The sequence below is a fragment of the Hippoglossus hippoglossus genome, chromosome 18 (assembly GCF_009819705.1).
Source record: "Hippoglossus hippoglossus isolate fHipHip1 chromosome 18, fHipHip1.pri, whole genome shotgun sequence".
Taxonomy (NCBI): domain Eukaryota; kingdom Metazoa; phylum Chordata; class Actinopteri; order Pleuronectiformes; family Pleuronectidae; genus Hippoglossus; species Hippoglossus hippoglossus.
Window position 1 is genome coordinate 9,312,251 of NC_047168.1, and position 27,207 is coordinate 9,339,457.

The 27,207-nt window shown below is 44.9% G+C and overlaps 1 protein-coding gene across 24 annotated transcripts in view; it reads left to right on the top strand.

Annotated features, from left to right (window-relative positions):
* LOC117779360 (adhesion G protein-coupled receptor L3-like) overlaps window positions 1-27,207 on the top strand; it is a 202,508-nt gene that overhangs the window by 165,265 nt on the left and 10,036 nt on the right. For all 24 annotated transcript variants that reach the window (XM_034615465.1, XM_034615460.1, XM_034615468.1 and 21 more), the window contains 6 exons: window positions 8,126-8,335; window positions 10,481-10,701; window positions 15,577-15,643; window positions 18,382-18,473; window positions 25,430-25,598; window positions 25,779-25,904. In XM_034615465.1, coding sequence (XP_034471356.1) covers window positions 8,126-8,335; window positions 10,481-10,701; window positions 15,577-15,643; window positions 18,382-18,473; window positions 25,430-25,598; window positions 25,779-25,904 — 885 coding nt within the window. The remainder of the gene's footprint in view (window positions 1-8,125; window positions 8,336-10,480; window positions 10,702-15,576; window positions 15,644-18,381; window positions 18,474-25,429; window positions 25,599-25,778; window positions 25,905-27,207) is intronic.

Sequence of the window (27,207 nt, forward strand, 5' to 3'; positions counted from 1 at the left end):
TTAACTAAGCTAAGCTAAAGGCTCCTAGTAGAAGCTCTATATTTAACACACAGAGTGGTTTATTTTACCCACTGTAGCTGTGCAAATATACAAAATAGTATTTTTACTTATTTCTGGAGCTTGATTTAACTTAAATATTCATACACCTTTGTGTCTGGAAGTTGTTTAGAGCCAAACCTAACTGTATTTAATAAAGGATTAAGTGGGAATACATACAGTCAAGCCAATAAACCCTGTATCCTAACATTACGATTTTAATTAGGCTGCCCTGGTCCCAACTGCTTCTTGTATTAAAAGCGTGTATTTATTCATTTATTTATTCTTACAAAGGAAGGAAAAATTAAAACATTTACATCCTATCCCCACATTTCAGTTTTCTCTCAGTGCACCATGTGTTTTTGTTTGCCTTCAGGGCAGCAACAGAAACTAGGTGAAAGAAGCACAGTACAGTAAGTGTGATGGTGATTAATAAGTAGGTGCTAATGATGGTTGGAAGAAAGAAAGTGATTTGGCCTCGAGGTTTGTGTGGAGTGACGACTGTGGGCAGCTCGCGCTCTCAAAAGAAGAATACGAATGGAAAGGAGCTGGGTGAGGAGTTCAGAAATGGGGGGAAAAATCTACAAAGTTGAAGTGAAGCACAACGTCAGTGAATTACCGGTCAGGGAAAGAAGCCCGTGCTGTTGTTCTGATGACAACTTCATTATTTCTGTTGCAGCAAGTTTTGAGGAGCTTTCTGCTGACATGGCAGAGACGTTCTCTATATATCTGGCGTGGCAGCTGTCTCTCCAGAGCCCCACTCCTGAGTCAGTGGGAGGGAAAATATATAATAAAAACAAAATAATAGCTCATCATGTACACAACCGTATACAAAATGGAAAAAATTCTAAAATGTGTTCTTCCCCTACACACACACATGACTTCTCCCGGCTAAAGAGGGGCCACTGTTTGTCACTCGGCGGCATGACTTTCAGAGCCGCTAAGCTCTCCGCGGGGCCGACGCCAAGTCTGGAATAGAGAGAGAGCGGCGAAGAATGGGAGCCTTCACGCAATGAAAGCAGAGCAGCGAAAGAGAAAAAAAAAAAAATACAAGGAAGAAAGAAAGTAAGCAGTAAAAGGGGCGCTTTCAGCCGAGCCGATCCCCTAACATTTTGGAAAGCCTGGCTCGCTTGTGGCTCGGCATTCACTGGAGGAAAGTGGACGGCGGTTACACCCCGGTTCTGACTGATAGCATTTTTTTTTCCCCGCCGCCTCTTATTCTTTATCGTTTCGACTTGGCTGTTATAAAAGGCGGCTTGTTGGAAGGTGCCGCCAAATGAGAGATTCTGAGTCTTTTTTTTTTATTTGACAAACTGTCACTGTGTTGTATCTCAGAACGCACTGAATGGAGGGACTGGGTGTGTGTGTGTGTGTGTGTGTGTGTGTGTGTGCGTGTGCGTGTGCGCGTGTGTGTGTGTGCGTGCGCGTGCGTGTGCAAACAGGAGAGAGGCAGAGAGAGACATTTTATGAATTGATGTTTTTTTGTATCCATGGCAACAGAACATACCATAGCTCATGCTTTGCTTTGTTATTACTCATTACCCTCAGAGCAGCAGATTATATTCTAACCTTGTTTATTTCTCAGTGGCATCTCAGGAAGAGAGGAAAAAAAAAAAAGATGGGCAGGCTGTAATTACAATTTTCCTTTGGAGGACAGAGGCTCGCTACATTATCACCACCATCTTTCATCTTGTTGGTGGGGGGGGGGTTTGCAGCCCGACCGATTACGTGCGCGGTAGTTTAGAATAATCACGGTGTTATATTACGAGATCTTTACGTTCTGCCTAATAGGCCGTCGACCGTATCGCGCGCTTCGCAGTGTCACATTTCCAGCGCCGAGTTATGATTGCATTCAAAGTGCCACATACTTCACTCAAATTAGAAGAGGCAAAATGTCCCCGCTTGCGCATGTGACATTGCCAAACGCTGTCATTTTGTCCTTGACGGTGATTTCAAGTTGCCGCACGGCTGCTGCCTCTCCAGTTTTTAAATTCAAATGTGCGTTCGTATTCCATCGCTCATCCGGTAGAGGAAGAAGAAAAAGAGGCCGGCAACTGTGTGAAAAAAGTTTGTTTGGAAGAAGTGGTTTTACCTGTGATGCATCTTCGTTGGTAAATCACAATAATTATACATTAATTATGTGTAATCATACCCGACGACATGTTCTACAGGCTTTAGTGTGTTTACCTTACATAGACTTTATGACTTCTGGCTGAACTTTGTCTACTTTGAGATTTGTTATAAAACTAATGTATGTGCATTAATAAACTTTCTTAACAATAAGCCCTAATCAGTAATCACACTCAACCTGACGTTGATTGTAAGTGTGGGCAAAGTAAAAAAAAAACATTGCCCACACATTCATATTCATAAGGAGCCCTTCAAGTAGAATGCAGTGCAGAGAATATGTAACATTATTAGACACACTCATCAGTGGAGAAACTCCAGACTGTGTCTCATCGGGATTAATTACGTCTGAAGTCAATTAGTTCCTCGGAATAATTTTTAAATCACATATTGTGGATGTTCGAAACGTCGATGGAAATTTCCCGCGCGCCGGCACCCAAAGATGTTTAGAGCTTCGGCGGTTTCTGATGTAATGGCCCTAACCGAATCAGCAGACGTGAAATCTTTTTTAAAGCCACGGACTCGCGAGGACTCATTAATGGCAAACGTCTAAACCGAGCCTCCCACTTCTCAGGAGTGCGCCCACTCGCGCGGGTATCTGTCAGACGCAGGCGATCAGGTAACCGCCACTTAGACGATCACAAGGGCATCGAGTGCCGCCTGTGTCGCCACTCGAGCCCTTTGTTTGCTAATTTTTGAGCTATCTCGCCGGAGAGAGAGAGCCGATGCCTCTGACTGATCCTGCAATCTGAGCAGAGGAGCGCCGTTGGCCGCATAAACAAATTAAGACTGTGCTCACAGACGGCGGCAGGCAGCTGCAGCGAGAGATTATACGTCTCTTTTGTCTTCCCTGAATGAGCGCAAACCGGGGTGTTTTGAGGGAGCGGCGTGAGAGTGGGTGTTCTTTTGATGTGACTTTGCTGTTGATTCTAACCTCGAGATGTCCTGTCACCGAGCCGGGAGACACTTGAAAGCAATCAAAGATGTAAAAAAAAAATCCGCAATAAGTGCATTCCACTCGACGCGGTGTTCGAAAGGCAGGATTCAGCCATATCACCGGTGCACATTTCAAAATTAGATCGTTTTACTCCAATCCTGTTCGCTAATAGAGGCGATGTTGACTTGTTTTTAATGCACGGATCGGCCTCTTTGTTTGCATGAGCCTTTCTGGGTCGCTTGGGCTCGTTCCAGGAGCCGAATGAATGTCACAACAAATGCGCCACAGACCCCTATTCCATCAAGGTCGGCTTTAGACATCATTTTTAAGGTTCCCCTAATGGCTCATGCCCATTCAAGCCCTTACGGCTTCTTATTGAACCCCTCTCCTGGATTTAAGTCTGCCATTTGTGAGGATAGCCAGTGGGCATTAAGAGAAAGAAAGAGCTCTTTTATATATATACGGGCTGAAGCACAAGCCCCAGCTCAAGAAATATAGACCTGCTCTGGTTCCTCCTACAGGCTATTATTTACATAGCAGATATGTGCGCTGAGATAGGCCCAAGGGAGGCATTGAGCTATTGGTAAGTGGCACTATTCCCGACAGACCAGTACGTATAAATCAGTGGCACATCCCGATGGATGATGGAGGGGGTGATATTTGGGGAACATCCATCACTGTCCTCACCGCACATCTCCACGCTGGCACCATCAGACAGTAACTATGATGAGAAAGGACAGTCAAGGTCGGTTGTGTGTTTTATGATGTTACATATTGTATAAGCGCGGCCCCGGCACTGTACACACAGCAGGGCTGATGTTCAAGATACATCTATTTATATGTTTAAGGTGCAGACGGGGGAGACAGAGAGCATGTTAATTGCCATAGCAACCGCAATGCATGTTAGACATAGTTATCTCAGCTTGGAAAACAGTCTGACGTCTGGGATATGTGCTGAATGTCAGCCGCCGCCGCCACACAAGCGGGAATCTATCTCACGGCCCTTTTGAAATGTGGCGAATTTGCCCGGATGCCTGATTCATACGCCCTCGCCACCACCGCTCCTCATCCTTATGCAGATCATAAATCCATGGTCATACCGTAGGTGAACTTGTCACATGACTCCCTGCGGCGGGCCACTGCCCCTTAGCTCAAATGTCTGCCCTGCCTGACCATATTTCTTGAGTCAAAGGCCCGGCTCTGGAGGCATATAGGGAGATTTATGCGTTTTAATTGGATTGGCTTCATGGCCCCCACGCTGAGGGCGGTTCTTTGAGGTATAAACGATTGATGCTCTCCTCTCTTCGCCACTTCACCCTCATGTGCTTTTTTTTTTTTACAGACCTGATCCCGAAGGTTCTGGCTCTAAACACCGGATGTCACGCTAATTAAGTGCATATGATTTGATGTCAGTTTCAAACGGGTGGGCAAAGAATCGCCCCGGTGCTCGCCCGCCGCCGCGCACCTGCACCTCCTCGACTCTCTGCTCGGGGGCCCAGCAACCTTATTCTGTGCTATATGTGAGCAGATGAGTGGCAAAACCAATCTCCACAGGCAGCGGCGGAATGAAAAATATGTGTGTTTAAGAAATAAGAGAGAAGTGCAGGTGAGAGAGAGATTGGAAGACAAATCGAATGTGTACACCTCGCCCCGCTAAGTAACATGGATGCCGCGTGACTCGGCTGGCCCTCGTAACAGAGCGAGTGAATTTCAGAGCAAATTATGTCGGCCCACTTCGGAGACCCCTACACAGATTCCTCTCGTGGAGGTTTGCAGGTGTGAGGTGAGGAGCAGGGGCTCTGCAGATCACATCATTTGCCATTCCTGTCTGGGCACGACTCCCAGCAGAAAGGAAACTTCTCCGCAGAAACACTGGGGCCGGCGACGTCTCAGCCATCATCCGCCCTCCCAGAACAAAGACATCATGCCACAGTAAATCCATCACCCAGGTGTAGATACACTCCCCTCCCCTCCTCGCTCTGTTTCCACAGCTCTGTCTCTTCATCCTCTCGTTGCCTCTCTCTTTCTCTCTGACCTGGGCCCCTCTCCAATTTGAAGGTGAGATTGTGATGGATAGAGCCCGCAGCCACCGCACACCTCGCTAGACCTCAGGGTCCGCGCCCGCGGCCACCGCACCACCCACCTGCATCGATACCTCTGTCGTGCAGCGGACTGAAAACCGACCCACTTGTCGCATGCGCCGCACAAACATCAGCATCTGTTGCCACCCACCGCGTAGGCACTCGTTGAAAATAAGGGGGCTGAAATCAGCTTTGCTTTCATGCAGACTGGCATATACACACACACACACACACAGACGTCTGCTCCACATTACATCTCGCCCACCCACCCCCACCACACACACCCTCCTCCGAACGTATACACAACGGCTCATCAGGCAGGAAAATCAAAAGAGCGCCTTCCCCAGACTCGAGGAGCACTGCGGCTGTTATTGTACCAGAGCCCCTTAATGATCAGCATCTGTTCCCCCCCCCCCCACACACTCTCTCTGCGAGCGTTAGCTGAGGGTTCCACTAAACAAGGCTCTGGTGCGATACTTCATCTCCCGAGATTCCACACTGTAACCCGACTGTGTGTGAGGGTGAGAGATGAGAGGAAGAAAAAAAATGGCCGTCCCTCTTCTCTCCCTGCCCCCCCCGTAGGAAATCCTGCTGACTGTGGTCAAAGCACGACTTAAAGAGGTGCTTGTTTAAAAAAAAAGAAAAAGAAGACACACTCGACATACAGAATGCTTTTGCAGGATTATTTCCTGGCGTAAGCAAATATTTTCTCGGAGTTCGCCCGACGCCGGAGCTCAGACTCGTGCATTACTTTGCTGGAGGCCGAGACTGATTACACAGCCTTTGATATCAAACAGCCAAACTGTACTGGACGGCTGCAGGGTAACACACACACACAGTCGGTGCTTGCCGTACACACCGTTGAGGGGGAGTATATCTTCGATTTCACATGTGCTGGTTTTTTCACCGCCTGTCAATGGTGATAAACCGTCCGCCTTGGAACTAGTGGTGACATCCGTCTGTGCCGAAAGAACTCCCCGTTTGATCCTCATTAACATTCAGGTGTAGTCGTCGTGTCGAAACTCTGAAGTTCCACCCATGTAGTCGTCGAGCGCCGGCAGGGGCTGACAGTCAACTGGAAGGAGGGTTGGCAGATTTCTTTAAAATTACCCACACCCCGCCTCCACTTTCACTTTCCACTGTTTAAATCAAGGCCCAGCGGGCTGAGCGAGAGAGGAGGACGATTCCTTTGGGAAATTAGAGAAGCTTCAGTCGCTGACCAGAGTGTTTGGCTGCAGTAATTATGTTTAGTTAATAAATCAAGATGTCACTCTCTGGGTTTAATCTCCATATAGAAGGGTTTTTTTTGTTTTTTTTTCATGCACATCACATGTTTTGGTGTCTGTCCTGGCACATGATGCAGAACTGTCAGAGTGAACTGCTCTGGGAATGTGCACATCTGTTCCCAGTAATGTGTGCTTGTGCGATGTTAAATATTTTAGGTTTCCAGCCTTTCTTGTCAGACGAGCCCCCCCCCCCCCACAGCCACGTCAGATGTCGACACCCACCCATCACGCTCCAAATGTGTTTCTCTGAAGTGGTTTTTAACTGGTTGTTATTTAACTATTAACGATTTAGAAGTGGATGTAATAGATGATGTCGGGATGTTTTGCACTCGACCTCTTTCAGTGGCAGAGTTTGAATGTTTCTTCTTCCAAGTGCCGCCCGGGTTACCTGGACTCAACAGGCAATTATCCGATTTCGAAAAGCTAAAGGAGATAACTCAGGCAACGTGACCAAACCTGACCCCGAGCTCAAATACCATTTCAAAATATTTGTTGGCACAGCAAGGTAGTTTTTTAACTGATGCGTACGGTGATGTTGTCGGATGGCGTTGCGGTTAAAAAAGATTTGAGATTACTGCAGTGCGGAGCAGCAGCTTTCGAAAAGGCTCGGAAGTGACTTCTTGTAGTTAACTTTTTTCATACTTGCTCCGTTGTCTTCGAGCAGAAGCAGAGAAACATGTAGATGAAAACAGCTTTGTTGGGAATTCCACTGTAATAAAATGGTGTATATGTGAGCGGAGAGAGTAAGAGGAGCAAACACCTAAAGGGATGAAACCAGACGACACTCTGCAGAATGCAATATGCAATACAATGACAATCAGGAAAATGCTATTAACAGATTTCATCACATTCCGGCTACATACTAGGTTTTGACTTAGTGTTTAGAGGATGTCTGTGTTTTCTCTACTCTCGGTGAGTTCCGATGTTGCCGCAGACATCTTTGTTTCAATGTGCCTTTCCTCACGTCTCCCTGCGTGCACTTGGCTTTTACTGCCCGTTGTAAATTTCCTTTTCATGGCTGCGGCAGAATTACTGTTGATCCTCACCCATCCTGTAAAGCCACAAACGTAATGTCAGCAAAAGCAGGGTTTTTTAGCACCCAAAAAACTAGCCGCGATGGTTGAACGGCGGTTTGAGAAGACCCCAAAATGATCAAACGGCAAACCGGGAAAGTTATCGAGCGTGTTGTGGTCTGATTGTGTTTCGTGTTGCGACGGCCTCAGACACCTGTGGCCCTTCCGGTCTGCTCACTTTGTTTTACTCCGCTGCCCGAGCAAAACGAAACAATAGGGGGGAGCATTTTAGATTGATTCAGCCTAACTAATTCATGATTCATATCCACCACCTGTGGCTCGCCGTGTTGGGCTTTATTGAATGCACTCATCCCCCCCCCCCCATATCTCTCTCACACCCCAAATGGAAATAAAAGCTTTAGGGTTGTTGCTGGGATGGAATGGTGATATAACTTTATGGGCACTTTTTCATTTTTTCCTATTGATTGTTTTTTTTGATTGTTTTGTATTTTTCACATTATGCACACGGTGTGCATATATTATCCTTTCCTTACAGTCTAGTCAAATATCATCTCCTTTGGGACACGGCAATCAAGAAAATATATATTTCCAAAGCCGTGACGACGTTGTGTCTCTCTCTCGCAGCACGCGGACCCCGTTCACGACATGCTCCTGGACGTCATCACCTGGGTGGGGATCCTCCTGTCCCTGGTCTGCCTGCTCGTCAGCCTCTTCACCTTCTGCTTCTTCCGGGGCCTCCAGAGCGACCGCAACACCATCCACAAGAACCTGTGCATCAGCCTGTTCGTCGCCGAGTCCCTGTTCCTGGTGGGCATCAACCGGGGCGACCAGCCGGTAAGACAGCTGCTGCTGGTGGAGACATGTTGCACCACTGCCAAGTATTGATTTATTTAGCACCACTGCAAATAGGATGCTGCGCAAAGTACAGCGAAACAGCGGGAAACCTTAGAATGAGATAAAAGAAACAAATTCTAGACTCTGATGTGCATGTGCTCCGTAGTACTTGTGTAATCCTGCCGACAAACAAGCAAATCAACCAACCAGCAAATGAACAAATGGTCTGGGAGAACACATAAACCCCCCTGACGGAGGTAAATATGCACATAGACATAGCGTATTGGCTTCCATAGAGATAAATGATGAAGTAAAGTTCATTTGAAGTCTCAGACGTTCACTTCAAACCTGTCCAATTAGGTAATTTCATACGTTTGAAGGTGTTAAACGATGCAGTGACTTTAAAAGAACAAACACGAGAAAAGACACCAATGTGAAAATTGTGTTTTTAGTTCATGTTGGCACTCCACTTAAAACCGTTCGCTTCTTCCTTAGATTTAAGAGCCTCTTTGTTTAGTTGTTTGAGAAGATGTAACCTCTGGTGTCATGCTGCACTATGAGTGGTGCGTCCAACCGAGCGCCAGCGGCCCTGAACATTTTTTCTCTCCTGCCTGCCTCAAAATACTGAATGAGAGGACTTGGATCTCTTTATTCGACAAATGCTCCCTCCACTGATTCCACAGAAGAAAAAAAACCTAATCTCACACTGACACCTGCCAACATATCTGGATCACTCTTACACCGCACATACTCACTGACATGACGTCATCCATTAACCCCAGAGCTCCCTAATCTGGATTAAACTGCTCAAGATTTAAACCTTCTTCTTCTACTATAATAATTATAGTTTGCATTACTTTCTTGTGAGGGCTCAGCTGTGGTAGCAGGTGGAGGCACGCTGTCAACACGCAGTCATCGTCAAGCGTTGGCACTCGCACCGCAGACGAATGCGGCGCCATTACAAGCCTACAGGACGGCGGAGGGCTTTATTCCACCTACAGCTTCTTTTTTTTTTTGCGATCGTGCCATTTTTGCTTGCTAATGAGGCAGAGCACACAGTTAGCTTTGCTCTCGGTGGGGGGGGAGGTTGAGTGACGATAAATTTAGTGTCTGAGCTCAGAGTAAAAAAGATCTTGTGGCTATAAATTCCTAATGGGGTCACACGCTGGAATACATCTTATTCCTAATAGTCTTTTTTTAAATAATTTGAGTTGTTTATTTCCTGTCATTTTCTGTGTCGTATTATCCCACACGGTTTGCAAATGTGTTGCCGGAGCAGCTCCTCTATTCAACCTCACGTTTTCCCCAAACACGTCTATGTTTTGCTTTTTTTCAAATATCACTTTAAGCACCTGGACCAAAACTCACAGGCCGTACTTTAGCAGCAGAGCTACCTCCGTGTGAAGTGAAAGCTAATGCTTTGGCCCTACACCTTTCCCTTCCATTACATTTTATGGATGTAATTCACAGCCCGGCTCTAAGATCACTCTCCTGGACGGCAATTAATGTCCACTCGACCTTTTAGATATTTAATTGGATCCATTTCGGTGACAAAATGCAGTGGTTAAGCTCAACTGTGCCAATAATTATATCAATCCATGTAAGTATTGTATCTTATTATTTTTTTGGGAAAGCGAGCCGGCGCACGCAGACGTAGTGTTTGCACGTCTCGTCCGTGTGCACCTCTCAGCTCAGGAGGTGTAACTATATTAGGTGTGTGTGCACCCGGCGTTTGTACACAATGCGGTGAGTTCCAAATGGCTTTTGGACGGTCGACTTCCCTTCCTCATTCATATCTCTCTTTCGCGGACGCCAGCTACCGGGCAAACACACAAGACCGCACGGGCGCAGGAGCTGCAGCCATCTCCTGCCAGTGACTACAGGCAAACATCCAATCACTTCAGCCAAACAAAAGCTTAGCATTGCTAATTGTTGGGAAGACACAAACATGGAGAGGTCAGGCAAAAGCTGCTCCATCACAGCCGCACTCTGCCAGGCATGCTCTGCCCTTCAGCAAGGCATTTAATCCTCCAGAAAACCGGCTAAATGCCCCAAAGTTATTGGAATGAAACATGTTTTCAAGGGTTAATTATCATTTCGCTCTCTCTTTCTCATTCGCTCTGTCGCTATATACAACTTTCCCAGATTGCCTGTGCTGTCTTCGCCGCCCTGCTCCACTTCTTCTTCCTGGCCGCGTTCACGTGGATGTTCCTGGAGGGCGTGCAGCTCTACATCATGCTGGTGGAGGTGTTCGAGAGCGAGCACTCGCGACGCCGCTACTTCTACCTGGTGGGCTACGGAGTTCCTGCGCTGATCGTGGCGGTTTCCGCTGCGGTGGACTACCGAAGCTACGGCACAGACCGGATGTAAGTACACGTGACGCTAGATTGTGAGCGCATCATATAAAGGACAGCATGATGGAACCTTTTATATTATAGAAAAATTGAAGTTAACTTGACATTCATTTTTTCTGGGATAAAATCAAAAGCCACAGTTTAGAGGACGTGGGCAACTTCCTTGAAAAGTGCATTAGTCCACTTAACCAACACATCGTGTCAGACATGTTTTTATTACACATCAAGATCCATTTACCAGTCGTTTGAAGTAAGGAAGTCATATAATGTCTTCTGTTGCTCTGGAGAAGTATGAGAATACCTGCTTTTTGAAGTGGACGTACAGAATTTGAAAGATGTCTATCGATTTATATACTGCAAAAAGCAAATTGCATTATGGGAATCATGGGATTTTTCGGGGCGATACCAATATTGTCAAGGAAAGCATTTTGATACCAACATTTCATCCGAAATATATTTATTAATATATGAAGAAAATAAATCCTAATTCTCAAAATGGCATTACTAAACCTTTAAGACAGATAAATGTACTAAGGCTTGATATTTTGCAGTTTAACCGTAAGCTTTATAATAAATAACGATGAATAAATAGAAAACACAAATTCAACCAAATGTATGGAGTGTAAATTAAGAAAATAAGTGTTTTCTTCATATCTTTCCTGCATTTTTTATTCCGGAAAATGAAGATTGTCATATTAGTAAAACGCAGATAACAATATGGTTGTGAAAGCCTCATACGAATATAGGTCTGGCTTTAGTCAATAATTTGTGCAGACATTTGACTGAGACATAATGTGTGTTTGTTCCTGATATTAATTATTAAATGTGTCCAATGTGTTTAAAAGAAACTTAATGCTATTGTTTTACTTCATGATAAGGAAAGAAAACAATTTTTCCAGAGCTTTTGGAAAACTTTCTTGAATCTGGGGATTGAGTCGACTCTCTGTTGGGTTTGGGTTTGGAAGAACAAGGAGAAAGGAAAACCCACTAGTGATTCCCTGCCCCACCACCTCTTTGTGTGTGCGTCTCCACCCACAGAGACCCCGCTAACAACTTAACAACTGTTTGTGTTGTTTTGAGGGGGCTTCAACGACGTCGCGGGCGACACTCCAACAGCTATCGCTCATCATCCACTTTTAATGAGGCAGAACGGTTACTCAAGCTGAGCACATTTCCCCCACCGCCGAATTGACGTTGTTTTGACAGGGACAAATTTAAACCTCAGAAGATGGCGTCACTGGTTTGGATATCAGGCTTCCGTGGTTTGTCTCTCTGGCGTTTTAGGATTGCGCAAATTACAGCACGGGAATGGAGAGATTCCGAGTTTGAAGGAGAGACTGATTAACAGAAAGATGGGGGAGCGGAGGAGACAGACTTTTTTTTTATGTTTCCCGCAGAGGCCCAGTAAGATATAATTCCCCAGCCCTTCCCCTCTGAAACACAAAGTGGTCCATAAAGCAGCGTAATGTCGAGCAGAGGATCGGCCTCCATCCCTCTCTCTTAATCTCCGACCCATCTGAAAATAATGAAGACCAGCATCAGCAGTTTGCCTCTGAGATGTTTATCATACACACGCACGTACACACACATGCACACACACACACCGCCACACGAACGCAACAGTGCATCGGTAGATTGGCGGGGCAATAGTTCTTGGTGATGGATGAGGTGATAGCTGCCACCGCCTGAGCCTTGGCATCATGTGAATAATTAAAGCCTGCCACCGGTGGAACAATTATACGCCGCCATTGAAGGATGAGGGAAGGGACGCGGCGCGACACGTGCCGGAGAGCACAGTGTCGGCGAGGGCACGCAGTCCTGCCTGCAAATTGATTCCGTGTTATCGCGGGGTGGCCCCTGTTTTGTCCAGAAATATCCAACAAGCCGAAGTGAAGAGTGACCGCGGGTGCGACAGATGAATGAACGTTATCGTCCGGTGACTCATAATAAGCGAAGCATGTGTAAAAAAACAAGGCGGCAGCAGCAGCATGAAGGTCAGCGAGCTTGTAAAGTCACCTCTTCAAAGGCAGAGATCAAATAATCTTTGATCCGGGAAGGGAAAGTCGGACTTCCATTCACCCCCTCGCAGCAATAACAATAAATGCGCCCTCGAGCAAGGCACTCCGCCCGCCTCTGCAGTCCAACGAGGCTGTTTAATGGTCGGCAACATGTGATTCTGTGTAATCCGTCAAGTTTAATGAAAGTAATAGATCAAGCATCTGTAAACTCAGTGGATAGATTTTAGTTTCAGTGACGTAGCTGCTGCTAAACGAGTCAAATGTGTTGAGGATGCGGAATAAGGATTAGTACGAGTTTTCTTTTAAATGAACACCGTTGTGTTTGCATTCAGTGTTTCTCACTGAATTCTGTTCTGCTTACATTCTATTGGGTTTTAGATAGTCACTTTTTTGTTCGGCAAGCTATTATTACATGTTGTGGGATCGTTTTTGTCGTGTTAGTGGTTTTTATCTGTTTTGAATTTGCAATGGAAATTGTCATTTGGCTGTTTACTACAGTGGCACTTGGCTGAGCCTTGTTTATCATCTGATTATCTCATGTTGATGGTCTGACTTTCAGAGCGAGTTTATGGAATCATTGCTGCTCGTTTGTGACAGTGACAGTGAAAATGCAAATTCTTGCTTTGTTGATGGGATGATTCCTACTTGAGTTTTTTTTATTTATTTCCCACTGTAAATAAACCATAGTGATTGCTTATGTTTGTCCCCGAGCTGAAGGATGTGAATGAGGTAAAACATGCAACAGGATCAACAGGCTTTCAATTTGCCTTTTTCTTTTCTTCTTTTTAGTGCAAATGCTCTTTGTTATGTTATGCATTTCTCCAATCATCACCTTTTTTATTGTACAAGTACAAAAGGTAGGAAAGCTTCCGAGAAGTGGCCTCCCGACACGTTCTGCTGCCTCTGTCCGTCATGTGACCTTTGAGTTGCACGTTGGAGTTGAGCGAGAGAACTTCCACATACACATTGCTGCTTAAAATCCAGTAACAGAATATTGCTCCGTTGCGCAGCGATTGGTTAAAACGTCACAGGATACATTTAATGCATTTTGAGAAAACAAGATGCAGCTCGTCATCGTCCTCGGGCCGAACTTTTCACGTTGCTTCACCCTCTCATTTGTTCAGCAGCACACTGTCATGCCAAGGAAAAGACGATCTCTGTTGCAAAGATTAAGTCGCCTGTGTCAACTCCTCCCTGGTAACACCGGCACATTTGAACTGTATTTAATGCTTTTCTACTGCCAAACACGAATGTGACATAAGAAGGGGACATCGAGGAAACATTTTTAAACCAAAGAAAGAACCCGCAGCTCCCGCCACCCACCCCATGTTTTTACATCTTTCTATGATCTGATGAAGAACGAGGCAACAGAACAAACAATAGGACCTTCAGCATAATTTAGAACAGGGAAGTTGAGAGCACGCAGTTTGATGAGCTGCGCCTGTTCTCCAGCTTTTGTTCGTTCACTTCTTTGTGCGTCGTGTCGCTTATCCGTAGAAACAAGTGAGCTGGAGACGTATCAAGTTCCCGTTACGACAAAAGGAGAAGTCGATTTTTTTTTGTTGTCCTGTCACTTCTTGCACAGTTTTCTCCTCGTGTTTGTCTGCCAGGTTTTTTTTTTATACGACAAAACAGCGGAACGTTCAAACCCGTCCGTGGCATTTGAGGATTTGAGCCTCGATTTCCTCTTTGTGGGCTGTAAATAATGAAGACGCCTCATTTAGTTTTTCCTCCGAGGGAATGGGACCAAAATAGCAATCATCGTATCATAGCTCATTATGTTTGGCTTTGTTTCGCTGCCGTATTTGTGTCCTCAGAGAATCAGAAAACTGTAGTTTCATGGAAAACATTTTTTAAAAAATCTCATTTTTGAGCGTCATGCCGTATTTTTGAGACGTATATATTTGCTAATCTTGGCGGTTTTGTCTTCAGCACCCCCGTCGGTGTTTAAATCCCAGCGCTGTGTTCCTCTAAAGTGCCTCACACACTTCACTTTGCCTTAAAATGCAACGGAATTACATTTAATTCTCTGCCACTTCCATTTTCCCTCTCTGTCAGCCTGAATGACAACGCCGCCGTACGCACTGTAATTTTCCAGTGGCCAAAAATGGAGGCGTGTATCTGCTGCAGTAGCGGAGATTAAAAGATTAATAATTCAACCACAGGACATGAATCAAGTTTTTTTTTTTTTTTATTCTCCTCGCCCTTTTCCTTTTTTGCCATTTCAAAGAAGAACCGTCACCTTCCGCCAGCCCTGTTGCTTCTGGCCTGTATTTAATTTTACCCGGCGGAGAGGAATTGACTATCTGTAATGTTTGGATGTGAAGTATGAGGTCAGGAGAGCGCTTTATTTCATTATTGACATAATTACAGCAGGACTACAGTCACCGCAGTTAACACGAGCATGTTAGAGATGTCGAGGTCTGCGTGTGGCCGTGTCTGTCAGGGTCAAGGTCAATCCAATTCCTTTGGAGTGATACAGTTAGGATTCAATTGAGAACTAATTGAATCATCCATAAATTACCCTGTGTGATCGTAATTTGCTTCCTTAACCCGACAAATTGAAAAAAAAAAAAAGAATTGAACTGCAGTCCGGTCACTGTCAGACATCTTTAACAGCTGCAGCTACATCCCATTCACGTCTTTTTTTTTACACAATTCCTCCTGATGGTCATAATATGTCGAGCTCTTCCCTTTATCCTGTTTTTGACCTGCCACTCCGGCCTCTGTCTGGATTTCCATCCTCTAAAGCAAAGTATAAATCTCTGATCTCTTTTTCTCTCTTTCCCCTCTCTTCACTTTCTCCACTTCATACCCCCCCCCCCCCCCTCCCCCCACTCTCCCCTCACTTCCCTCTCTTTCATTGCAGTTGCTGGCTTCGCCTGGACACCTACTTCATTTGGAGTTTCATAGGACCGGCAACCTTGATAATTATGGTAAGCGTAACCCTCCCTGTCTGCTCATTAACCCTACTTAGCCTGGGGGTCGTCGCTTTAAACGGTCCGCCGAGATCCCTTTTTTTTTTTCTCCCAGCTCCGATCCTCCCCTACCCTCTATGCCCTGTTGAGCATATATGCCACCGCCGGGCACGGAGACGTCCAGAAGAACGAATGAGGGGGTGCAGGGAACGTATCGCAGTTTGTTACCCTGCTGCAGTCACCGGCTGCGACGGTTCTGGAGGGGGGGGGGGGGGGGTGGGAGACTGAGAGAGGGAGAGAAAGAGAAGGGGAGAATGAACTCTGCTCAGTATGCAGTGTCGGAGTAATCCGCACTGCCATTATGATTGATTTTGTTCCCGTTCCAACTTGTACTCTGCCTTTTTCCATCTCCTCCTTGCAGACACACACACACACACACACACACACACACACACACACACACACACACACACACACACACACACACACACACACACACACACAGGGCTCTGAGTGCAGATACACGAATATCACACACACACTTTATGTGTCTTTCCCCAACTAGGACAGCCCTAATTCTCTAATAAAATGGCTCATTTATTGATCCCACTGCTTTAAATCTGATGCAAGACTCGTGTTCTTGTTAGATTTTAAGTTAATGCCAAGCTCTAAATATCCCGGTGCCACCAGAGATTTGCTCCTAATTGTCCAAGACACCACTCAGCTATGATAATACATATTTTGGAACCAGGAAATTAACCTAAGAATATCCCCAGCAATGAAAAAAAGGGGCCACATACTCAAAATACCACCAAAAAAAATGTGACTCTCCAACATTTTTATTCCATCTCCTGCTGCCCGGCTACAATCTGGTTGCTAAATCCAGACATGAATAATGCACTTTCACGCTCCAGTTTGAAGTAATCATTCACAATTCATCTCTGTGAGCCTCATGACTCACTGTATTTTTTTTTTTTTACTTTTAGATTTACAAACACGGGTATCTCTGCAGGAAAGAAGGCGAGAGCTGCAGATCCAGTTCTGTCCCTGGGCATTTGTTGAGGGTCTGACCATATGAAGCAGTTAAAAATGATGAGGGGAGGTTGTTTTTTTTAAACTTTCAATTCATATTAGGGGAATGTCACATGCAAACAGCAAGTAAATGTAAGAAGAGCAAGTGGAAAGCTCACTAATTGCTGTCGATTTTGAGGAGTCATTCTGAAAAATAGCCCCAGTGCCACCACCGGATTTGAGTCAACTTTTATCATAACTGACTCGCTGGGGAAAAAAAGGGAAATAATGAGATATGCCAGAGTGGCTCTGTTTAATGTACGTTTAGTTTCTTTTTGTGGCTTTTTGATACGCAGCAGTCAAACATAAGACAATGTTTCATTTTCCCGACTAATTACAGTGTGTTTGGCAAATGTAGGTGTAAAAGTTCAACTCACTGAGATGGGCTCGATTCGACTGTTTGTAATTTATATATCCTAATACTAGTAATAATATATAACACATTTGATCTATATGGCACTTGTCATGCTTAAGCACAAACTACATCCCAATTAAAAGAGAGTAGATATTAGAATCAGAAACCCATGAAACCTCCATGGAGGGAACATGACAATAAATATATCAACGGCACTATGCATCAAAATTATGTACAAGTATAATTAATTATAATAAAGTGTGGTTAAGTTCTAAAAGATCATCAGAACAAAATAACCTCATGTGTAGTGAATATACTTCTATAAAATGATAAAAAAAAAGATAAGTTTTATTAGATTTTTAAAACAATTAAATTAAATAGAGAAGAGAACACAAAAACAATATAATAATAGTAATAGTTCATAAGTAGTTCAAATCTCTTGAATATATATCCTGGAGCTAGGCCATGGCCTTGCAGGTAATTGCTAAAGCTTTATAATGTGGCTCAGGGGATAGAGCGGGCCGTCCACCAACCAGAGGGTTGGCGCTTCAATCGCAGCCTCTCCTCCATTCTGAATGCCGAAGTGTCCCTGGGCAAGAGACTGAATCCAAAGTTGCCTTGACAGTTGCCTGACAACTGGGCCGACAGTGTGAGTGGCGTGCGATAGAGTCAGTGCTGCACATAGACGAGCGTGTGTGTGACTGGGTGAATGACAAAACTCTATTTTAAGGCCTTTTGAAAGACTAGACAAGTGTTATATAAATACCAATAAATAAATATTACATTAACCATTGAAAGTAAGATTATTCTAAAGAATTATGTGGTACTTGGAGATGATATGTCAATTCAAAAGTGTTTTTTATGGCAGTGGGCACATAAGTGATATTGCAGGAAACATGAGGTTACAAATGCTGAACCTTTTTCGGGGCATTTTCCCCCGAAAAAATCCCCCCAATGCCAGATGTGTAATTTTGTTTCCAGATGTACATACTGTAAAGAGACGGCAGCAGTGTGACAGTTACTCCCTGTGGTTGCCTCTGAGTGTGAATCTGACGAGACACGTGTGGGCAACTCAGACGGAAAAAGGCTCCCTCATTCAGGAATGCAGCTGTCTTGTCCCACCGTTCCCTGTTTGCTCCGCCGCAGAGTTTTCGGAGGATTTCTCGCTCTGTTTGGCAAAGTGGGAAACCACGTCCGGCTGCAGCCGTCCAGCTTTGTGCTACAAAGTGCCCTGATTTAAAATGAATGGAAGCGAAACAGGAAACACGAGCTGCATCCCCTGTCTCTCACTCTCTCACTCTCCCTCTCTCTCTCTCTTTATCTCTCTCAGCTCAACGTTATCTTCCTGGGCATCGCTCTCTACAAGATGTTCCATCACACGGCCATCTTGAAACCAGACTCCGGTTGCCTGGACAACATCAAGTAAGAGCACTCGCATCATATCTCTCCGTCCATTAGAAATTGTCCCGAAACACGACTTATCTTTGTTGCAGAGGATGTTTCAGTGCGTGCATGTGATCGGCTTGCTTCCACCGAGCGCACCCCCCGACAGCGCTATTGTCCCCAGTCCGGCTCAGTTTAACGAACTGAGCAACTTTGGGATGTTGCTCTGTATTCTCCGGCGTTCCCGAGCAATTCGCGTTACCTCGCCTTCCTGCTTTGATATTTCAAAACCTCATTAAAAGCACTTAAGGTTGTGAATTCCCAACCCGAGGGGGCCCGGGAGTCTGAGGCCGCAAGGTAAGCACCTCCCATTATGCTGAAAGGTCGTGTCAGGCAAGGTTAAAATCAAACATGTATTCTGTTGCATCTCCATCATTATCTGAGGAGCACTGTTGTCGGGCCCGGGGAAAAGGCCAGGAGACAATCTGACAGACCTGACCCCGTGTTATCTTGGTGTCAACATGCTGCCGATGAATATTCATATTGCGCTGGTGTGTGTGTGTGTGTGTGTGTGTGTGTGTGTGTGTGTGTGTGTGTGTGTGTGTGTGTGTGTGTGTGTGTGTGTGTGTGTGTGTGTGTGTGTGTGTGTGTGTGTGTGTGTGTGTGTGTGTTTGAGTCTGTTTATCTGCGTTCGCCTGGCTGCTTTCAGATAATGTGAAAGCTTGAGGGACAATGATGGTTTTAAAACTTCGACGCAAACTTTGTCTGGTGTTTACAGGTTTGTCAGTGAACGTTTGAGGTGTTTACATACGAATGGAACAACTTTGTCAAGATTTTCGCTAAGGTCAAGTTGGAAGTAGTGAAAAGTTACCATCAAAGTTTCAGACTCTAGGTTTCTGTACATTTGGATGTGAAGTGGAATATTTATTTGTAAAGATTTACCCTTAAAGGGCCATACTACTGTTTCCACATCCAACACTGACATGAAATGTAATAGCCTAATGTTAATGCTCATTTAAGCTCTGTTTTGGTCTCCACCATCTCACCAAAAACGGTAAAGTTACAGGCTGTCAAACCAAAACTATTGACCTTATTTTGAAAAAGACATTATTTTGATTAGTTCATTCATATTCCTGGTAACCTGTTGCAGAGCATAATCTGATTATGAAGTCAAGCTGTTGGAAACTGTCGTATGTTGCAATAGGACGTTACAATGCGATGAACATATATATGCATGTTTGCATTATGTGACCAAGGTCAGAATACATCATAATTCAATTATTGCTAATTCCGAGTATAATCTTATTCAGGTTTAAGTAATTACGAGGAATATTGTCTTAATCAGGTTAATAACAAAGTATGTGTGTCCATGTAAACCTAATCAGTTACATGAGAAAAGCAGTGCACTCCGGATTGTCTGTGCACTGAACTCATTACAGAATTTCCAAACAGACTTATTCACTTATAAAAAGTTGTTTTTAAGATCTCGTGACCACTGCAGAATGACACAGCTCCTCTCAGTGATTGTCTTTGACGTGAGCCGCAGTTATCTGGTGTCATGGCACGGTTCATCCACAGATGGTGTCAAGTTGTTGTTCTGCCTGTTTTACTATGATGGATCAGGGTCCCTGCTCTGTTTTTGCTGTCTGCCTCGCTTTTTTCGAACACACTCTGGACACATTAGTCTCCTTTATGGCCGGCGCTCTGGCTGTTTTTTTTTTGTGTTGCATCACAGCGCTGGTTGTGGCTCAGCACAGTAGCCCCTGTCTGGCCTGCACAGCGATGCACATAAAGAAACAATCTTCTCAGAGCATGATGTAGCGTGCTTTAGCTGCTGCGTTGCAGACCACACTGTGCCAGTGTGTGTTTTCCACCACAGATTCACTGCAGGTTATCCTGAGCCGACCCACAGTTCTCTACCTGATTTGAACTGCTGCCTCTGAGCAGGACCACAGTGTGTTCACCAGGGGCGCCTGAAGATCACATGTCAGAGGAGGGTGGTGCTATCTCCCCTTTACTACATGTGTAGAAATTATTTTACCAGCATGTTATAAGTTTCAATGCAACCTAGTTATAATGTAAATGTTCACTAGATGGATGGCGTCTCAGTGAAATCGGGCTGCTTCACAGAAACTAGTTCTACAGTGTGGCTTAGGGGGATAGAGCGGGTCGTCCACTAACCAGACGGAGGGATCGATCCTCGGCTCCTCCGGTCGGCACAGGACGAGACGCTAAACCTTAAATTACCCCTACGGCTGTGTATGAATGATGTGGGACAGAAACGTGCCGTGTGTACAAGCTCTGTATGAATATGACTTGAAGTCTAAAGAGCTTTCAGTCATCCTCAGGAACAGAAAAGTGCTACATGCTGTGTACATATATACATATTTACGGTAGATAGTATACCCAGTGTACTATATGCTGAAAATAACATTAACATAATATATTAACCAGTTTAGAGAGTAAAATAAATAAGGTTGTATATATTCACCTCCAAAGATGGATTTGAAGTAAACGTGGGTATAGGTTTGACACGTTCCCCGTGTAAAAACAATATTTTGTTAAAATAGGTGATTGATATAATGCTTTAATTGGATGATGCTACATTGCCAGGTAAGTATAACTTTATAAATCACCAGTTTGAAACCAGCCTGAGCTTATTAACAAATACTTAAAAGGCAAAGCTGATAACAGGTTTATGAACAGCTGGTGCAACACAATCATGGTGTTATTGTTAAAAGAGACCTTCCTGTGTGTTGATCCTTTTCGAGACTAAACCCAGGTTTCCCTCCCGCCATGTTAATAATATAAACACCCAAAACTTGACGCCTCCCGCAGTGGTTCCATTCGTGTTCCATTCTTTTGTCCAGGTCTTTCATTTTCATCAGATTCTGTGAAATCACAGGCCATGATTCATCCGTGGGGACAAAGAAATTTGAATTAATCGTATTCACTCGCCTAAAATTAAATTACTGAAATTAGGTTTATGGTGTGGGAATTGTGAAGCCGCTGCAGGAAGTGTTGACACAACCATGAAGGTCAGACGCCAAGACTTGACTTCTGAATGATCTGCTTCTAGATTTGTATTTTCTCTTATTTTTGAGTCGGTGAATGCCTGAACCACGGAAACACGGCCTTCATTTCCTCACAGTGTGGGGCTCTGATCACCAGCAGCTCTGCTTGGAGAAACCAGAAATACCTTATATACTCAGACGTATACATGTTTTCATACTGCGACAAAGTATGTACACTGAATGTGCAAATAAACACACAGGCCCAGGCTCCAACATGAGAACTAGACACGTTGCACGGTGCAAACTCTGGCAGGAATATATGCAGACCACCTGCAGCTCACACACACACGCACACACACACACGCTTGGCCGCCTCTGTAGCTCATGCACCGACTACGTGTTCTGGAAATATATTGCTTAGCCGAGCACCGTGATACAGCTCCAGACCACAACTGGACCAGAACAGCAGGTACATGAATGAGAAATGGACTGAGCAGGATTATTCCAGCAGAACGTTTTTGTTCTGGCATAAACGTATCACAACGTCTGGAATACAATTTAGTGATCTTAAGGATTTAAAGTCTGCTTATGTTCCATCTTCGTGTCGACTGCCTTGAAGAAAAAGAAGAAAAAAAAAACATATTGACTGCCAGAGTTCTCCGTGTCGTATGATTTATGACACTGGCCGCACGTAATGCAGCAAACACCTGACCTCCCGACCCCCGCAGCTTACTGACTTCGAAACAATCTGCAATGTTTCAGATCGCCATTGGAAAGCGGTGCAAAGCCGCGGCGCTTTTTGTCAGCGCTCATTCATCTGATACAGTTTTTAAGTCGGGAGCCATTACTCAACACGCCGCCGCGCAGACACTGTCGGCTAAACGGCGCCGCTCAGCCGACAATGCATCGCCACATCACAACAAGTGGTGGGAGACAGGGGGGGGGGGGGAAAGATGACAAAAAAATAAAGACATTTTCTTTTTATATCTTCAGCAATAAAATGTATTAGATCCCTGTGATCTCTGACTATAAAAAAGCGGATCTTCTCAGAATCCTTATCGCCTCGTGTTTCTCTTCGACGCATCAAGGTGAGCCGGTTTGATGATCGCGGCAGCGCGGGTTAATTAAGTCTATTTAGCTTCCTTTAATGAGGTGCATCTGCATCCGTCTCATCTCTCTGCCCTTTGCTCCTTCTTCACGGTTTGATGTCACGTTTTCTGTTTAGATTTCATCACGTCGCTTTGTTTGAATATGAATGTTTCCTGTCTCTTTCTCCTGCGTTTCTTCTTTTGATTAGCTTCCTGCCTGTTTTTCCGTATATTATGCTGGTGCTTATCTGTAACATCTCTCTGTTTCTCATCTTCATCTGCTTCTTTTTTTTTTCTTCTTCCTCTTCATTTTAGCTACCGTTATTATGATGGATGTGTTATTGTAGAGTGGCACTGGTAAGACGTTCCTCAGTAGAGGGTGTAAAATAGAATTAATATTGTGTTTGATGTGTCTCTCTCCCCCCCCTCCTCACCCGTAATGGAGACAGCGGCTGCCACTGTCCTGTGATTCATGGATCACAACATGACTTTTACACCGGCGCGACTTTAAATACCAAACTCGCCTCTGAATGCGGCGCATTTAGAGCATGATGGACCGAAAGTGTGAATTCTGTCTCACTCAGCTTCCCCCTCGACGCGGATACGAACTTCAAATGATGAATGCTAATGAGGATGATGTCAAAGATAAAAAAAATATATATATATCTCCGCCAACGTGAAAAACTTTTGATGTCTTTAACACTTTGAGGTGATTAGCATTTCAAGCATTCCTTTGGTTTAATGATTAGCACCCCGTTGCATCGATCGCAGCCCGTAAAGCGACTTCATGCAGATTTAACACAGGTTGAATTGACCAATTGCAATCTCATGCATAAATGACGAGTGGCACTGCGGTGAATGGCACCTCTGCAAAATTAAGTCATTTTGAAGGAAATTGGTGGTAATTTGATGCCACGGTCTGAAGTAGTTCTCTCCACGACTAAAAATGGCTCCTTTTTTTTCTCCCCGGTTTCTGCTCGATGATTAGCACAATAAAGCATCTCTGGCTTTTTTTTTTCTTCGTGCTTCAGATGCCTGGAAGCTGCTCGGCTGCAGCCCTCAGGGACGGATGGTATATCCATATATCGCACGGTCGTTCAGACGCATCTATGGCGCTGTGACGAGCGCGGTTCAGCTTAAACGCTTAAACTGCTCCGATCGGTTTGACGCTCTCAGATTTGTTTGAAAAACACATTTAATTAGAATTATTCATAAGCCATCTCCAACCTAATGATGCCAAGAGCACGAGAGGATCCGTAAGTGATATTGTATTGGCGTCGGCGTTTCGGCGTGCGGCACAACTGACAGGGTAGAAACACTGAAATGCGGGCGTCTTCGCGTTGGAAGTGAGCTGTTATGCTTTTCAGTGACTGCTCTGCCGTCTCAGAAGTTTTTTTTGTTTTTTTTTGCCTCGAGGCTCCTCTCTCCGTGCAGCCCCTCAAATTCATCCTCATATTTTTATCTGATAACTCCAGAGTGAAGATAAGCCATGTGCGATATGAGCTGCAGCCTCTTCATATCCTGTCCTCGCGGATGCATTTCTCATGACCTCTCGTGTCTTTATCATCCGCCACCCTTCGGAAAAACTAAAAAAGCCGCCTAGTTTAGAGGACAATACTCTGCTCTCTTCTTGCCCACTGCTTGTGTTTCCGTGTCCATTCCGGGGGCAATCGCCTTGATGAAGTACCTCCACCGCCAGGTCATTAAGACAGCCCTGGGAAAGTTATGTTTAATGGTCGCCCCGGTGAATTCATAAATCATTTATTTTGCCGCACACCTGGCCCATTTATAACGGCTTAAATGTGAAGGTCTGCCAGCATTTATGAGAGGAGCGAAGATACTCGTGTGAACTGAGATAATTATGCCCGTGCACCTGTAAATCACTAACAAATCCCTTCCCGGAGACACTATCTGGCCCCTTCCTGTGAACGTAGCGTTATTCTCCTCTGCCAAAATAAACCATCCTCCTCCTTTGTGTATTGTTCCCCCCTCCATGTCTAAATTTGCTCCTTGTATCACTGCCCATCCGTGTCCTTGTCATGTGATTATATCTATTCTGTGTTCGCTTATTGTTCTTTTCTGTTCTTGTCGTGTCGCTCAGCTATCAGGATTATGAACCTGAGATCAAGTAAGGCAAAATTGGACGTGGGTCCCTTGTCCCTTGTCCCATGATGCCATCTTTCATTTACTCCCCCCCCGCCCCCCACCACCACCACCACCACCTTATGAGCGAATCTGGACCCAAATCCATCTCGCTGTCGCTCCCCGGACTCATTAACATGATTTATCATGGAGTGCTCAGTCATGTTGAAGGCCGCATTAGTGTGCACACACCGCTCCTGTGTTACATATACATGGTCCGCAGATGTGACAAGCAAGATTAGTTTTAAATGGCACCTGTATCTTCACTGTGCTCTCTGCGGAAAGATTAGCACTGTAACGCAGACACGGCGCTCTCGTGCTTCTATGTCCGCATCCGACCCGTGTGAGCTCCCATTTTACTGACCTTCCTTTATCATGTAGGAATCTGCAGCTTTGTAAAGAGGTTATACCAACATGTGAAAGAGGAACAGGTACATGAGACGAGGAAAGAAACAAATTTAACAATTTAAGTTCATGTGATTAGTTCCCTTTCCCTCTTCATTTGTTTTGTGACTTTTCTCCCCCTCAGACAAGATGCTGATTTAGTCCTAGAACTGTTTTCTTTTGGATATTTGTTTAATGCAGTGAAGCTGTGACTTTTAGAAACACCTGTACTTCTATTTATTGTGGCTAAATATTGTATTTTGGTTCAGCTTTCACTGCGTCTCATGCAGTTCGAGTCACGTTTAAAAACATCTTCACCACATTTCCTCTGTCCGATGGTTTATTAGTCGTTGTGTCTGGATTCCAGATCTTGGGTGATCGGGGCCATCGCCTTGCTGTGTCTGCTGGGCCTGACCTGGGCCTTTGGTCTGATGTACGTCAACGAGAGCACGGTGGTCATGGCCTACCTGTTCACCATCTTCAACTCGCTGCAAGGAATGTTCATCTTTATCTTCCACTGTGTCCTGCAGAAAAAGGTACGGGGAACTCTGTATAGTGGCTAACTTAAGCAGATTTGTTTTCCAAACTTATTTGTATTTTTACCTAGGTAAACTGTTCGCTGATTACATGTATTTAATGCTTCAACAATTTTCTGAAGATTGTTCTAATTGTTAGCTGGTTTGTGCTGTAAGTATCTTTGTTGTGTTTTCGTACAGGTGCGTAAGGAGTACGGAAAATGCCTGCGTACTCACTGCTGCAGTGCGAAAAGCGTGGACAGCTCCATCGGCTCTGGGAAAGGCACGGCCTCTCGAGCTCCGGGACGCTACTCCACCGGGTCACAGGTGACAGGACACGTTTCTTCTTCCCCTGTATTCTACTACTTTGTTTATTTCTTTACCTCCTGAATATATTTTGCTGTGTTTTTTTTATTAGGCCAGATTTATGCTTATTCAGTGAATCTTAATCTTAAAATACATATTGCAGAGGAACTCAGAATGCACACAGTAGCTGGAGGAAAGAGGGTACATGGTTCTAAAGAATACACTGATGTGTGCATCCATATACAGAACGAATGAGAAATTATCTTAAAGGTGACTGTGTGTGTGTGTGTGTGTGTGTGTGTGTGTGTGTGTGTGTGTGTGCATGATATATTTCAAGGAAGTGTAACCAATGTCCTTGTTTGGGAGTTGATAACAGGTGTGTAGCGCTTGTCGAGTTCAGCATTTCCTAAGTACATAAAGTCAGCGTGCGGTTCATTTTGCCGCAGCAGGTCCGGGCTGCAAACTGGCAAAGCAACACTGAGTCACCGACTGAAGCGGCGGCTCGAGCCTTGTGAGGAATGTGTTCACGGTCACGAAACGCAGATCCGAATGTCTCTGCCAAGATATGTGGATCCTGTGCGCGAGCGAGTCTCTCCGCGCGGAGCGAATTGTTAATTGATTCCTCCCACAGTTACAAGAAGTATATGGTGAATAGCCTTGATATACTATAATTGAACATCATATCCACATTCCAAAGAGTGTGATTTCCTCCCAGTGTTCAATTATAAATAGTCCTCGGAGTCGAGCATGCAGTGGCGGCCCACGATACAAGCTGGATTCTGCATGCAGATCAAAGTGTTTAATTATACACAGGGCTTTGACAAGACGGCTCTAACCTCGTGCGTGCTCGCTTGATGCAGGAAAGGAAACCCTCGCGAATATGTGGCTGTTTGTCGCTAACTACGAGGCATCTGAGTGAATGTGTGATCAGCAAAGTACACGCTAACCCGTGTCCGAAAAAACAAGAATAAATAGCAGTGGCGTCCTTTTCCAACCCATCTGGGGAACAACATGACGTATTGGTATGTTAATGAGATGTTGCTGTGTCAGTGTTGCTGTCATGGTGGGTTGTGTGTGTGTGAAATAACGAGTCCCACAGAGAGAGCCGTCTTGATCAGAGGACGTCTGCACGGGCATTTTTCACTTGATTCACTGTGTGATGTATAATGTTACGTGTAGTGGGTGGGGACTGAAATCCAGGGCCAATCAAGCACCAGTTACCACATTGCGAATATCTATCACACCGAATCACAACGCGGATTTCGGTGCCTGAGCACATGTCCAGTTTGAAATACACCCAACCTCAAACTTGAGTCGACACAAC